General features: G+C 45.3%; 1 protein-coding gene across 9 annotated transcripts in view; it reads right to left on the bottom strand.

The window, feature by feature from the left end:
- hnf1ba (HNF1 homeobox Ba) overlaps positions 1–13,832 on the bottom strand; it is a 117,807-nt gene that overhangs the window by 92,564 nt on the left and 11,411 nt on the right. For 5 of the 9 annotated variants that reach the window (XM_072243697.1, XM_072243690.1, XM_072243694.1 and 2 more), the window contains exons 3-4: positions 11,750–12,017; positions 8,143–8,372 (exon numbers count right to left, since the gene is read on the bottom strand). In XM_072243697.1, coding sequence (XP_072099798.1) covers positions 8,143–8,372; positions 11,750–12,017 — 498 coding nt within the window. The remainder of the gene's footprint in view (positions 1–8,142; positions 8,373–11,749; positions 12,018–13,832) is intronic. The other 4 variants (XM_072243691.1, XM_072243695.1, XM_072243693.1 and 1 more) reach the window with 2 other exon arrangements.

Here is a 13,832-nt window from a genome sequence, read left to right as displayed (position 1 = left end):
CTCCGACACGCCTGACCTTTCGAGACCCCTCTCCCAATTCACAGACTGTATTAAGGAAGGACCATGATTCCCGGCTGGCAAAGAAGATCGCAGAATGGGGTGTCGCCGTGTCCCATAGACTGGGCAATTTGCGCCGGCTGAGTCTCGAGCTCGGGACATAAAGGGGAGCCTCGCAAAATAAAGATAAATGAACAAGGCTGCAATTCTACCAATGCGGTGGCTAATATATAAAAAAACAAAGAGCGTCATGCAGTGACTGAGTACACACTGGAAGGATGGGCAAGATCAAAGGGGAGCGTCGCTCATTCAAAAAGCTTGCTTAATTTTCAATTAAGCATGCATAATGGACACAATGCCATGACAACACCGGCTGCATGCTGTTGCATTATTTTAGCCCAAGTGCGACACTGGAAACAGCTGACTTGCGCCTACAATGTGCTTGTAAGAGGCTTGTAAATGAGCGGCCTGTAACAGTAAGGCTGGGCCCTGAGCCATCAGGAGGAGCAGGGTGAACTGCTCCCCCACTCCATCACCATCTCAACCCCCCCCCCCCACCCACCCCCTTCATTCTTGGACAGCGACCTCCCATTGACCTCTCGGCGACCCCAATACTGGTCAGGTTCTTTTGTTCGGATCAGTGCCTTGCTGACTTTAGTGTGTAGATTGCAGGTACAAGAACAATATGGATTGTTTTCCAATCTCGTCAGCATCACAATGATAACCTGCATTATCACTCGCTCAAGCCTCCAGGTTTGCCCCCACTCTGCTTTTTCACGGCCGCCTTCATTTTCAACTTTATTTTTTGCTCTTGTTTTTTTGCTGTTGTCTGCAGCTTATTTACCTCTGCCCACCAATACCCCACCTTCTCTCCCCTATAATCCATTCTTTCTGAAGTGCCCACTCATGCTGAGGCGCCACGCGGTGGCTGCCAGCAGACATTCAACACTTGGAACGTAGAACACTACAGCACAGGGCAGACCCTTCAGCCCGCGAGTTGTGCCAACCTTTTATTCTACTCTAAAGTCAATCTAACCCTTCCCTCCTACAAAGCCCTCCATTTTTCTATCCTCCATGTGCCCATCTGAGAGTATCCATGCCCCCAATGTATCTGCCTCTACCATCACCCTGGCAGGGTGTTCCACACACCCACCACTCTCTGTGCAAGGAACTACCTCTGACATCTCCCTGTAATGTCCTCCAATCACCTTAAAATTATGCCCCCTTGCAGTTCTGCCCTGGGAAAAAGTCTCTGGCTATCCACCCTATATCATCTTGTACACCTCTATCAAGATACTTCCTTCTTCACTCCAAAGACAGAAACTGCAGCTCGCTCATCCTATCTTCATAAGACATGCTCCCCAGTCCAGGCAGCCTCCTGGTAAATCTACCCAGCCCCTCGCTGACCCTTCCACGCCCTTCCTATAATGAGGCAACCAGAACTGGACACAATATTCTCCGTGTGGTCTAACCAGGGTCTTACAGAGCTGCAACATTATCTCACGGCTCTTGAATTCAATCCCCCGATGAAGGCCAACAGAGCTAACACCTTCTTAACTGCCCTGTAAACTTCTGTTCCAAAGGCTGCTTATCGCATCTGAGCTCTGGCCACGGCACTCACTCTCTCCGGCACCATGAACCATGGTCATGCTCTGCTAACTCAATCCTTCACACCTGGTTCTCCACTCCGTTGTCATGACTGAAGGCCTCAGTCTGGAAGCCCCAAGTACATCAGCACACTTTAAGCTGTGTCCTTGGCGACAAGGACAGTGTGGATGATGGGTGAGGAGGCTTTGTGATGATACTTGCCACTTCCCCCATTCCACTGATCTCTTTCCCCACTAGCTGTGATGCAAAAGATTAAAGATTGGCTTTATTTGTCACATGTATGTCGAAACATCAAGACGTATAATGAAATGTACAATTTGCTTTAATGGCCAATGCAGTCCCGAGGATGTGCAGGAGGCAGAGAGCAAGTGTTGCCATGCCTCCGGCACCAACATTAAAGATTAAGATTAAAGTCTGTCATGAGCCTTGTGCCGGTATCCGTGGCGTGAGAATACGGGACGCCCCCTCGGATAGGATGCCAGTCTATCGCGAGGTTAACCCCCAGCTGGGTACCCATACTCAGCTGGGTAGACTGGAGCATTGTGTGGTTAAGTGCCTTGCTCAAGGACACACACACGCTGCCTCGGCCGAGGCTCGAACCCACGACCTTCAGATCACTAGTCCGACACCCTAACCACTTGGCCACGCAGCACACATGCCCACAATTTACTAAGCCTAACCTGCACAGGCAGCATGGTGGCATACTGGTTAGCGTAACCCTATTATAGCACCAGCGACCTGGGTCCAATTCCCACCGCTGTCTGACAGGAGTTTGTACATTCTGCCCATGACCCTGTGGGTTTCCTCTGGGTGCTCCCGTTCCCTCCCGTATTCTGAAGACTTATGGGCTAGTCGGTTTATTGGGTGTAATTGGAACGGCTCATTGGGCCGTTACTCTAAATAAAATAAATAAAAACCAGAAACCATAGACTTGGGACATGCTAATTTTAAAGAGCCTGTGAACAAGTCCTAAGCAACAGACACAAATTGCTGGAGGAATTCAACAGGTCAGGCAGCATCCAAGTAAACGAGAAAATGGGACGAGCCTCTGAAGAAGTTGAAATGTTGACATGCTTGTTCATTTCCAGAGATGCTGCCTGGCCTGCCGAGTTCCTCCAGCATTTTGTGTCTGCTGCTTTGGATTTCCAGCATCTGCAGAATTGCTTGTGGAGAAGTCCTGCCCCCTCCATCATCGCCCTCCCACAGCACATCCACTCCAGGTTCGAGTACGACCGTGCTCGATACTAGAGGGGAGAAGAGATCTCTACCTCCAATGAGCCTACGCATTTCAGTGAAGAGCTGGGGTAAAGTGGTGGAGGGGATGGGGACGATGGGTGTCGTCACGGTGGTGAGGCAGTTAGGACGATGCTTTACAGTGCCAGATGTAAGATGGGGTTCAATTCCTGCTGCTGTCTGTAAGGAGTTATTATGTCCTCCCTGTGACCACGCAGCGTGCTGGTTTCCTCTCACAGCCCAAAGGCATACGAGTCAGGATTAGTAAGTTGTGGGCATGTCATGTTGACACCAGAAGCATGGTGACATTTGCCAGCTGCTTCCAGCAAAACTCTGACTCAAGCAACGCGTTTCGATGTTTCAATGCACATGTGACAAGTAAAGCTAATGTCTTTATCTAGTCATAGCCATAGAAAAGTACAGCACAGGATGAGGCTCTTCAGCCCATCTAGTCCATGCAGAAACCATTTAAACTGCCTACACCCATCGACCTGCACTGGGACCACTGCCATTCATGTGCCTATCCAAGCTTCACTTACATGTTGTAATCGAGCTTGCATGTACCGCTTGTGCTAGCAACTCGTCCCACACTCTCACAACGAGTGAAGAAATAAGGCATTGCAGCAAAGTCGCTGGCTTGTTATATCAGGGTCACATCCTGCTGATCTCTGCACAGTCAGACTGACTTGTCCCAATTAATGTACTACCACTGAATCCCCAGCAGAACCAGCCACGTTTCCCATGAGAGGACACCCGGGAGCAACTCCACCCTCAAGGACGAGGGAATTATTTGCAGCAATCTTGCACTGGAGGGCACGAGTTATAAGGAGAGGTTGAATAAACTTGGAAAGTTTGGAACTCGGGAACTTGGGAAAGTCTCTGGAACGGCAGAGGCTGAGCAAAAACCTGATAGAAATTCAAAAAATTATGAGAGAGATAGACAGGGTAGACATAATTTTATTTCCCCAGGGTAGAAATTTCAAGTACTAGAGGACATTCATTTATGGGTGCTGGGGAAGGGCTGTTGAAGTTTAAAGAAGACGTGTGGGGCAAGTTTCCTTTACAGAGAGCGGGATACCAGGGGTTGTGCTCAAAGCAGACGTGATAGTGGCATTTAAAAGGCTGTAAGATAGATACATGAAAAGGCAGGCAACGGAGGGGAAGGGATAAGGTACAGGCAGCAGTGATTTTGTTTAATTTGGCATTAGATATCACAGACAGAGTACAGCACAGACATCATGGGCCAGATGGCCTGTTCCTGTGCTGTACTGTTCTACGTCCTTTCTCCAAACTCCTACCTCGCTGGAAGTAACCAGCCAGCTTGGAGTATTCTCAGCAATACGTACAAGATGCTGGAGGAAAACGTAGCAGGTCAGGCAGTTTCTATGGATGCAAATAAAAGGTCAACATTTCGGGGCAAGACCGGTCTCAGTCCAAAATGTTGACTGTTGATTTCCGTCCAGAGATGCTGCCTGACCTGCTGTGTTCCTCCATCATCTTGTGTGTGTTGCTCTGGATTTCCAGCATCTGCAAGATCCTTGGCAGTATTCTTATCTGTTCATCTCAAACCTTCAACATCATCATGTGCCGTGTTATATGACGTGGGCGATCATGGTTTTTTTGCCCATGATGAGTTCTTAGCCAATTTTTCTACAGATGTGTTTTGTCATTGCCTTCTTCTGGGCAGTGTCTTTACAAGACGGGTGACCCCAGCCATTACCAATGCTCTTCAGAGATTGTCTGCCTGGAGTGAGTGGTGACATAATCAGGTATGAGCTCCACCTGCTCATATGACCATCCACTACCTGCTCCCATGGATTCATGTGAACCTGATTGGGGGGCTAAGCAAGTGCCACACTCTGCCCAAGAGTGACCAGCAGGCTAGCAGAGGGAAGGAGCACCTTACACCCCCTTCGGTAGAGACTTATCTCCACCCCGCCACACAAGACTCAAACCTTGGCAAGTTCAAAACTATTGAAAAGTGCTAATAATAACATAGCATTTATTGTCTCGCTCATTTGGACAGCATACCCCATTTCAAGGCTCTCTTCCTGATTCTCAGAAGCTGGACTCTAAGTACGTTCCCCTCCTTGTTAACTGTTCAGTGGGTACCTTGACGCCAGGAGGTGTTGAAGAGGCTCAAAAGCAGGTGGCCAACAAGCGGGGAAAAGCCTGTAATCTGTTCAAGTTCCTTTCTCTTTACAATACAACGAACGTAGTAGAGCAAGGTTTAAGTCCCACTTCTCTGTGCCACACCAGTTCATGTTTAAGTTTCATTTTTTTAAAATTCCAGTTCTTTTTGAACTTTGATAACCACCAATACGATTCATTTCTGGGCCTCTAGATTTTGTTTTGTATAGACCAACATTTATAATGAAATAGATTTTCCGATCAAATATTACTCTTTCTGGAATCTTCTACAGTCATTCAAGTTTATTGATAGTTTTCCTACAAGGGAGATAACAATAAGCTTGAAAGAGAGCTAAGAAAATTTACAAAGATGTTGCTAGGACTTGAGGACCTGACCAATGGGTAAAAGTTGAATAGGTTAGGACTTTATTCCTTGGAGCACGAAAAAATGAGAGATTTTACAGGGGTCTACAAAATGATGAAGGGGTATAGATAAGGTGAATGCAAGCAGGCTTTTTTTTTCCCTCAGTTTGGATGAGACGAGAACAAGAGGTCATTGGTTTAGGGTGAAAGGTGAAGGTCAAGGGGAAATCAGCCATGCTCCTGGAGGAATGTTGTTTTGTTTTTACTGTGTACTATACCAACAGTTTATGGTCGAAACAACAATAAGGAGCGACTTGACTTGATTCAATGGACCAAGTGGCCGAAGTCTGTTCCTATGTCTTATGGTTTTACGGTTGTATGGAACCTACGGGGAAAATTCTTCACTCGGATGGTGTGGCGACCTGCCAGCTCAGGTGGTAGATGTAGGTTTGATTGAAACATTAAAGAGAAGTTTGGATAGGTACATGGATGGGAGGGGTATGGAGGGAATGTTGTCCAGGTGCAGGTAGATGGGACTAGGCAGGAGATCATGTTGGACTGGACTAGATGGGCTGAAGGACCTGCTTTTGAGACTCTATGACTCTTGCAGTGTACAAATCAGCTGCCTCATTTCGCTCAACGGTGATCACAATTCCAAAGTGTGGCACTGCCTGTCAACCACCGTGGGGAGTGGTGTGGTTGTAAGTAACTCTTTTGAAATCGAAGTACTTCCTATCCACCCGGAACACAGAAAGTCACTCGGAAACAACAAAGCTTACGAAGAATAGCACATGGGACCCAACATCACACGGCAGCTCCCTGAACGAATTCCTTCACACAAGTACCGGCAACGTTCAACGTCAGAGTTACACTGATGGGGTCAGAGCGGGCATTGCCTTGACCTCCAGTGGTTTCACCAGGATTTGAGATGGTGGTCATCTAATCTCCTGGATTAAGCACTGTTTATATTATCCTGCCTTTACCTCTTAAAGGCATGTAGGAATCAGGGACCTAAGCTTAATAGGATAAAAAACTGGATTCCTCATGCATGGTCATTGTGATATTATTTAAAGGTTTACTGTCTTCCTGGTGTGTAAAGTAGAATAACAAAGCACATCATATCACCAGTTGAGTTTATCACTAACAACGCTATAAAGTTATCAAAAATACGCAGAACTCCACAAAGCCTTACTTATCTCAATGCCGTTAAGAAGCCTCACGCTGTTAGCAGGTATGGCCACTGAAAAGCAGCCCAGCTGATATACCATTTATATTACACAACACCCCTCCCCCCCACCGCCACTGCCCCAGAGAGACAATTTGCCTGTACAGGATAAGACCTGACATTGCAACACACCGCCAGTGAAGCTCAATATCCTTAGAAACTTAATCCAGAAACTTGCTCCATTTCTGGACAGGAATAATCCGCCATCATTTCGGGCCAAAGCGGTGGCAGCTCACGGTAGATGCTGCCTGACCTGCTGAGTTCCTCCAGCATTCTGTGTGCTTTGCTCCTCTGTAGGTACATTTTCTCTGATTTGCTCCATTTCTGCTCCACCTACTCAAGGGAGACTTGACCTGCGTACAAATTCAATCTTCTACCTATCACAGAATAAACTGGAGCCACCCTCCACTGAATTTCGTCTACATAAGAAAGCGATGGAAAAGTAACACAAAGAAACCCTATCTGAGAACTTCCTGGGTGTACTATGATACAGAACAGGTTTTGGGAAAGGTCAAAGAAGCACCAATACCAATGAGGAAAATCAGTATCTGTAGGTCCTTCCCAGTCAGTATCTGTAGGTGCTTCCCAGTTTACAGATGCCTAACTTATGGACACCTCATGAATGGACGAGAATAGACAGTCACCGTTTCAGGTCAAGACCCTTCATCAGGACTAGAGAGAAATCCACTAGATTGACCATTCATTCCCATCCATAGATGCTGCCTGACCTGCTGAGCTTCTCCAGCACCTTGTGTATACTGCTCTAGAAATCTCAGCATCTCCAGTACCTCTCGTGTCTATTATACATACAAATGAGCATTTGGGAGATCACTGGGATGGAGGAGGGTGAATTTGCCGGCTGCTGGAGGGGTTGTAGGCATCTTCTTCTGGGTGGGAACGGGACACTTCCACGTGCCCTCTATCCTCACACCCCATCCTGAGCCGCAACAGTAGGGGGAGCTGGGTCCAGCTGAGCGGTGCTGGGAGCACTAAATATGCTCATTCACTCAATGAGCCAATGAGAGCGGCTGGCCACTGCTCCTCCTCTGCCTGCTCGCTCTCCCCTCACTTCTGTTTCTGTGGCTCTCTCCCACACACTGTTTGTCTTCAGCTCCAACTTACAATCACCTCAGGATGCAAACACTCCTCAGGAATGGAAGCCTGTTATAAGCCAAGGGACTGATAGTCTTTCAAGTTGCATTTTCACACTGCAACTGTCAAAGGGAACAGTACTCAATGGATCTAATTTCAACTTGTCAATGCCAACATTTAAAAGCACAGTTAAATAACTCAATCTGGTCATTTTAATCTTCCTAGATTTTAAACTTCCCTGCTGGACTGAGTGGAACATTGGTTTTAAACCCTGTCCACAGTACTCATTGGTAGCTTCCACAGAGAGGAAAAATTTTCAGAGCATCAAGTCCAACAATGCCCATCTCAATCGGCTCCCAATGCTCAGATTCAATTCAAATTGCCCTGGCTTGCCGTTCAGTGGCAAGCCAGATCATTAACTCCGAAGTTCCACCTTTTAGGAACCCTCCACAATTACCGGGCACACTGGAAAGGAACAGAGGACAACAGCTTACCGTGCTTACTTGAGGGAGAGGAGTTTGGTGGATGGTGTGGAGAGCTATGGGACAGCAGTGGGTTCATGTTGTGCGACTGAACATTGTACGCGTCCATGGCTAGTTTCTGGCGGAAAGCTTCCTCCTTCCTTCGGTTGGCAAACCAGTTATACACTCTGACTTCTGTAACCAGATTCGATCCTAGTCCGTGCGCTTTAGAAGGAGACACGCCACGTTGTATGCATTCGGCTCTAGGGTGAACAAGTGACAGTCATACTCTAAACATTGTAAACTTACAAGCAATTTTATATTTAAACTAATTGTATCATTTAATGTTGTTTATTCTATTTCATAGTACTTGATTACACAGGTATGATTTTACTTGAATATGGATTAAGCCATAAAAGGGTCTTGCCAATATTAATAATTTTGATATGACTTCTACTCTGTCCAAAATCAAATTGTGAGAATTGACCTTGCAAATAAAACTCAGGATGCTGGAGGAAATCTGCAGGTCAGGCATGATCTATGCGGGGTAATGGATAGTTACATTTCAGATCAAGCCCTTTTATCTGGACAAAGGGTTGGAACTTGAAAAATGGATTGCCCATTTTCCTCCACAGATGCCACCTGATCTGTTGAATTCCTTCACCATGTTGTGTGCGTTGCTGCTGATTCTGGCTTCTGCAGCCCCTTGTGTCTGAATATTCTTCAAATCTATACCATGAAACTGAGGGAAAGAAATACACTCAGTGGCCAGTTTATTAGGTGTACAGGCTCCTTAATGCAAATATCTTATCAGCCAATCAGGTGGCAGCACCTCAATGCACAAAAGCATGCGGTCATGGTCAAGAGGCTCAGTTGTTGTTCAGACCAAACATCAGGATGGGGATGAAATGTGATCTGAGCAACTTTGAGCATGGAATGATTGCTGGTGCCAGATGGGGTGGTTATCTAAATGCTGATCTGTTGGGATTTTCACACACAACAGTCTTAGAGTTCACAGAGAATGGTGCAAAAAACAAAAAAAAAACATCCAGCAAGCGGCAGTTGTGTGGGCAAAAATGCCTTGTTAATGAGGGAGGTCACAGGAGAATGGCCAGACTGGTTCAAGCTGACAGGAAGGTGACAGTAACTCAAATAACTATGCATTAGAACAGTGGTGTGCAGGAGAGCATCTCTCAACGCACAGCACATCGAACCTTGAAGTGGATGGACTACAGCAGCAGAAGACCATGCCGAGTCCCACTTCTGTACCCAACACAGTGGCCATGGAGTGTGTACACTGACATTTCATGTCCATTTGCATCTTTCTAACCCTGTAGTCCCTTTGAAATCATTGGGAGTGGTTTTCCACGCCTGCTCTCTCAGTACATGGCTGGACAAATAAAGTTGGGAAATGAGAGAAGGCAATCCAGTCATTTTCACAGCACTGGCAGTTGTTGGGGTGGCACCACTGATAGAACGGGCTCAGTATGTAACTGAACTTGACAGTGCCTCAGGAAATAGATGAATTAAATGTGCACAGACACACCATAAGGGAAACAATAACCCAATGCTTTGTACTTCTAACATTTTCAAAACAAACTTATTGGGATTTTACCCCAAAGGCTAATTGAAAAACTGTATTTGCCTATATCCGTTACATATTCTGCTGCTTTAAGAATTGACCAGCAAAGATATATTCTCCGAGTTGAGTGAGTTCATAGCATGTTCACCATTAACAGATGTGCATTTGGATTTCTGAAGAAAACCAAAAGCAGTGACCCAGGGTTCAATCCCCACTGCTGACCGTAAGGACTTTGTATATTCTTCCCGTGACTGCGTGTGCTTCCTCTGGGTGCTCCAGATTCCTTCCACAGTCCAAAGACGTACCAGTTAATTAATTAATTGGTTAACAAATTGATTGGTCATTGTACATTGGCCTGTGATTAGGCTGAGAATAAATCTGGGGATTACTGAGTGTCACACCTATTTTGCGCTGTATCTCAGTAAATAAATAAATAAATAAACACCAAGGACGCTTATCCAGACATTGAATGTTTGATATTTGAACTACATAGTTCCCAAGATTTTGCCATTTTTGATCTTGAAATTAACTTGATTGCAATATATATAACCGTAACTAATTGTTCCAATATCCAGCCACACCAATTTAGTCCAGAGAGTATGTGTTACTCAAGAAATTTACAGTGGCTGCAGAGAGATCTAACTGAAATTCTTGCTGGGAGCTGAAAATGCATTCTCTGAAACAAGCATAAACATAAGAGATTCTGCAGATGCTGGAAATCCAGAATAACACGCACATAAAATTCTGGAGGAACTCAGCAGGTCAGGTAGCATCTATGGAGAGGAATGAACAGTCGACATTTCAGGCCTTCATCATTCCCCTCCATAGATGCTGTCTGACCTGCTGAGTTCCTCCAGCATTTTGTGTGTGTTTCTAGGTTAGTTTTATGAGACTATTTTCAAACTGTTTGATCAAAAATCAGTCAAACTGTTAATGGCTTTATAAAAGTTATCAATCATGGCTCGTGCTTTTTTGTGTTGTAATGTAGTGCCACAAATCCTATATCTCCATCTGCCTCTCTGTTCTTCTCCCATCTTCTGAATCTGCTGACTCAAAGCACAGGGAAGGACCAAACTTAAGTGGCCATTTATGATCCAGTGGTGAGTGCTAATTGATTGTGGGCAGGACCACAGAGTGTCCTTCAGACCTTCACCCTTTGCTACCTGGATTTACTAGAATGCAAACCCAGACTAATATCTCATCCGTCTCTGTCTGTAAAATTGGAGCCAACATTTGTATCCCTCCCGCTGACCGTAGTTGCATCAACTGATCCTGTGGGGCTTCTGGAAGTTTCTTGGGTGAGCAGCCAAACAGATTCATGGCTGGTTAGATGTGATGCCACTGGATAACAAGTGATACAAACAGCAGGCTGAATTTGGCAGGAATCTGGGTTTCATTGCATCTATAAACAAAAATCAGGGGTTCAAACGTCGATCCTTCCTCACTAGGCTATGTACTTAGCTACGCAGGAATCATAGGACGTAGGAGCAGAATAAGGCCATTCAGCCCATCGAGTCTGCTCTGCCATTCGATCATGGCTCATTTATTATCCCTCTCAACCCCATTCTCCTGCCTTCTCCCCGTGAACTGCGACACCCTCACTGATCAAAAATCCATCAACTTCCGCTTTAAGTATACACAGCTGTCTATAGCGATGAGTACCACAGATTCACCACCCTCTGGTTAAAGAAGTTCCTCCTCATCTCTGTTCTAAAGGGACAACCGCCTATTCTGAGGCCGAGTTCTCTGGGTCTAGACTCACCCACTGTAGGAAACTTTCTCTCCACATCCATTCTATCGAGGCCTTTCAATATTCGATAGTTTTCAATGAGAACTCCCGTCATTCTTCTGAACACCTGGCTCAGAGTTCCCATGTGCTCCTTATACTTTAACCCTTTCATTCTCGAGAACCTCCTTTGGACACTCTCAAATGCCAGCACACCCTTCCTTAGATAAGGGGCTCGAAACTGCTCACAATATTCCAAATGCGGTCTGGACAAAGCCTTGGCACGGCACCTTCACTGATGTTTTTCAGCCCCCCACCTTATTGTTGCTTACCTGTTACATTCCTCCACTAGCGCCTCCCGTTCCTCCTTGCTGGGATTCTTCTGCCTTTCATAAGCTTGGTATAATATTTGCTGGGAAGCTGGTCCCCATTTAAACCTGTTGCGGCGCATCTTCTTGTTGGCAGGTTCAGCACCCGCCTCCTCAGCCTGCCCCGAGGCCTGGTCTTGCTGATTGAACTCTGGAAAGAGAAACAGCAGCTGATCTGGCCTGCTTTTGTCTGTCATATTGTTTCCAGTATTCTGGATAGTCTGGTTGAATTCTGAAAGAGAAAGGGTAGACTTGACCCAGCCCATACATAACAAAAAGATCGGATTTATATATTCTTCAAAAAAAATCATGACAAAATTCTCAAAAGTAGTCACAATCAATTTATTACCAACTAGAGCAATAAAATAAAAATTTAATTTGATAACACAGCACTGTTTACTCTTACTCAGAGTTTCTTATTGGACATTACGTTCCCTTGCAAAAATTCAATACAGCATGACCAGAACCAAACACAGTAACGTTTCAAACACGGAAAGACAAAAGCAAGTTCTGCTGGACAGCTGAAATGCAGACTGAAGACGGTGGAAATACACTCTGTGGCCACTTTATTAGGAACAGGAGTGGGGCCCAGTGCTGTCTTCTGCCGCTGTAGCCCATCCACCTCACGGTTCGACGTGTTGAGCGTTCAGAGATGCTCTCCTGCACACCACTGTTGTAATGTGTGATTATCTGGGTTACTGTCGCCTTCCTGTCAGCTTGAACCAGTCTGGCCGTTCTCCTCTCACCTCTCTCATTAACAAAGCATTTTAACCCATAGAACTGCTACTTACTGGGTGCTTTTTTTTTTGTTTTTCACACCATTCTCTGTAAACTCTAAGAGACTGTTGTGTGTGAAAATTCCAGGAGACCAGCAGTTTCTAAGATACTAAATCCACCCCGTCTGGCACCAACAATCATTCCACGGTCAAAGACACTTAGATCACATTTCTTCCCCACTTTGATGTTTGGTCTGAACAACTGACAATGCTTTAATGCCTTGAATTGCTGCCTCATGACTGACTGATTGGATATTTGCAATAATGAGCAGGTGTACTGGTGTACCTAATAAAGTGGCCACTGAGTGTATTCAGCAGGTCAGGCAGCATCTGTGGAGGGGGAAAACATAAGAAACATCCAATTATCCAACTCAATGACCTGCTGAGCATTTCCATACCTTCTGTTTTTATGAAGAAATTATAACTTAATAGGCTGAAGATTCCTTAAGGCACATAAACTTTGTAACAGAGAAACAGTGGTAATGGCTTGTATTCACCATGGGCCTCTCCCACCTATAACTCCATCTGCCGCCCTTTCTATTCCCTACTGCCCTACTTAATTGCCCCACGTATCCCTTAAAGGACACCTATACCATTGCTGTGATCACTTCCTGGGATAATTTGCTTCATTCTCACCACAGAGTAAGTCAGTTGCCATTGAGTGCCACATTCATTTTAGACAAGGATACATTGTGTCTACTCCTATGACCATACAGATGCATTTCTGCCCTGTCCAATAGGAATCAGTGGTATTGTCCCAGGAAGTCATTTGCAGTAAAATATTAATGAAGCAATCGTTCGTAAGTGATAATTCTCTTTGTTGGGATTTTGTTATGAGTGCCGCGCGGAGGAATGCGACTACTGAGGAACAAATCTTTCAATCGATTTTTTTTGCGGAATAAGTTAATACATCTACAAGGATTTCCCCATTAATTTCAAAGTTTAATTACTTTAAATAAATCATTCAGACAGAAAGGAGTTTCCTTTGAGCAGAGTTTTATCAACGCTGGAGGAGATTATTTTAACAAAACTGTGCCTCAGCCGAACTCTGAAGGGCACTTCACCTGATCCTGTGTACATTCTATGAACTTTATTTTATAGCCAAGAGTTGTAAAGAGCTGGGAAATTTCTACCATTTCAAAAGTCCTCGGACATTTCTATTTACAAAGGGCCTGCCATATGGCAGGTGGCTCGTTCTCCTCCATAATTCTTTTATAATTTTACACCTAAAGGTCTCTTGTACAGCAAGAATGGGAATATAACAATTCCAA

Source organism: Mobula birostris, chromosome 25 (assembly GCF_030028105.1).
Source record: "Mobula birostris isolate sMobBir1 chromosome 25, sMobBir1.hap1, whole genome shotgun sequence".
Lineage (NCBI taxonomy): Eukaryota > Metazoa > Chordata > Chondrichthyes > Myliobatiformes > Myliobatidae > Mobula > Mobula birostris.
The sequence above is the reverse complement of the archived record's forward strand: the minus strand, read 5'-3'. Positions and strand labels throughout refer to the sequence as shown.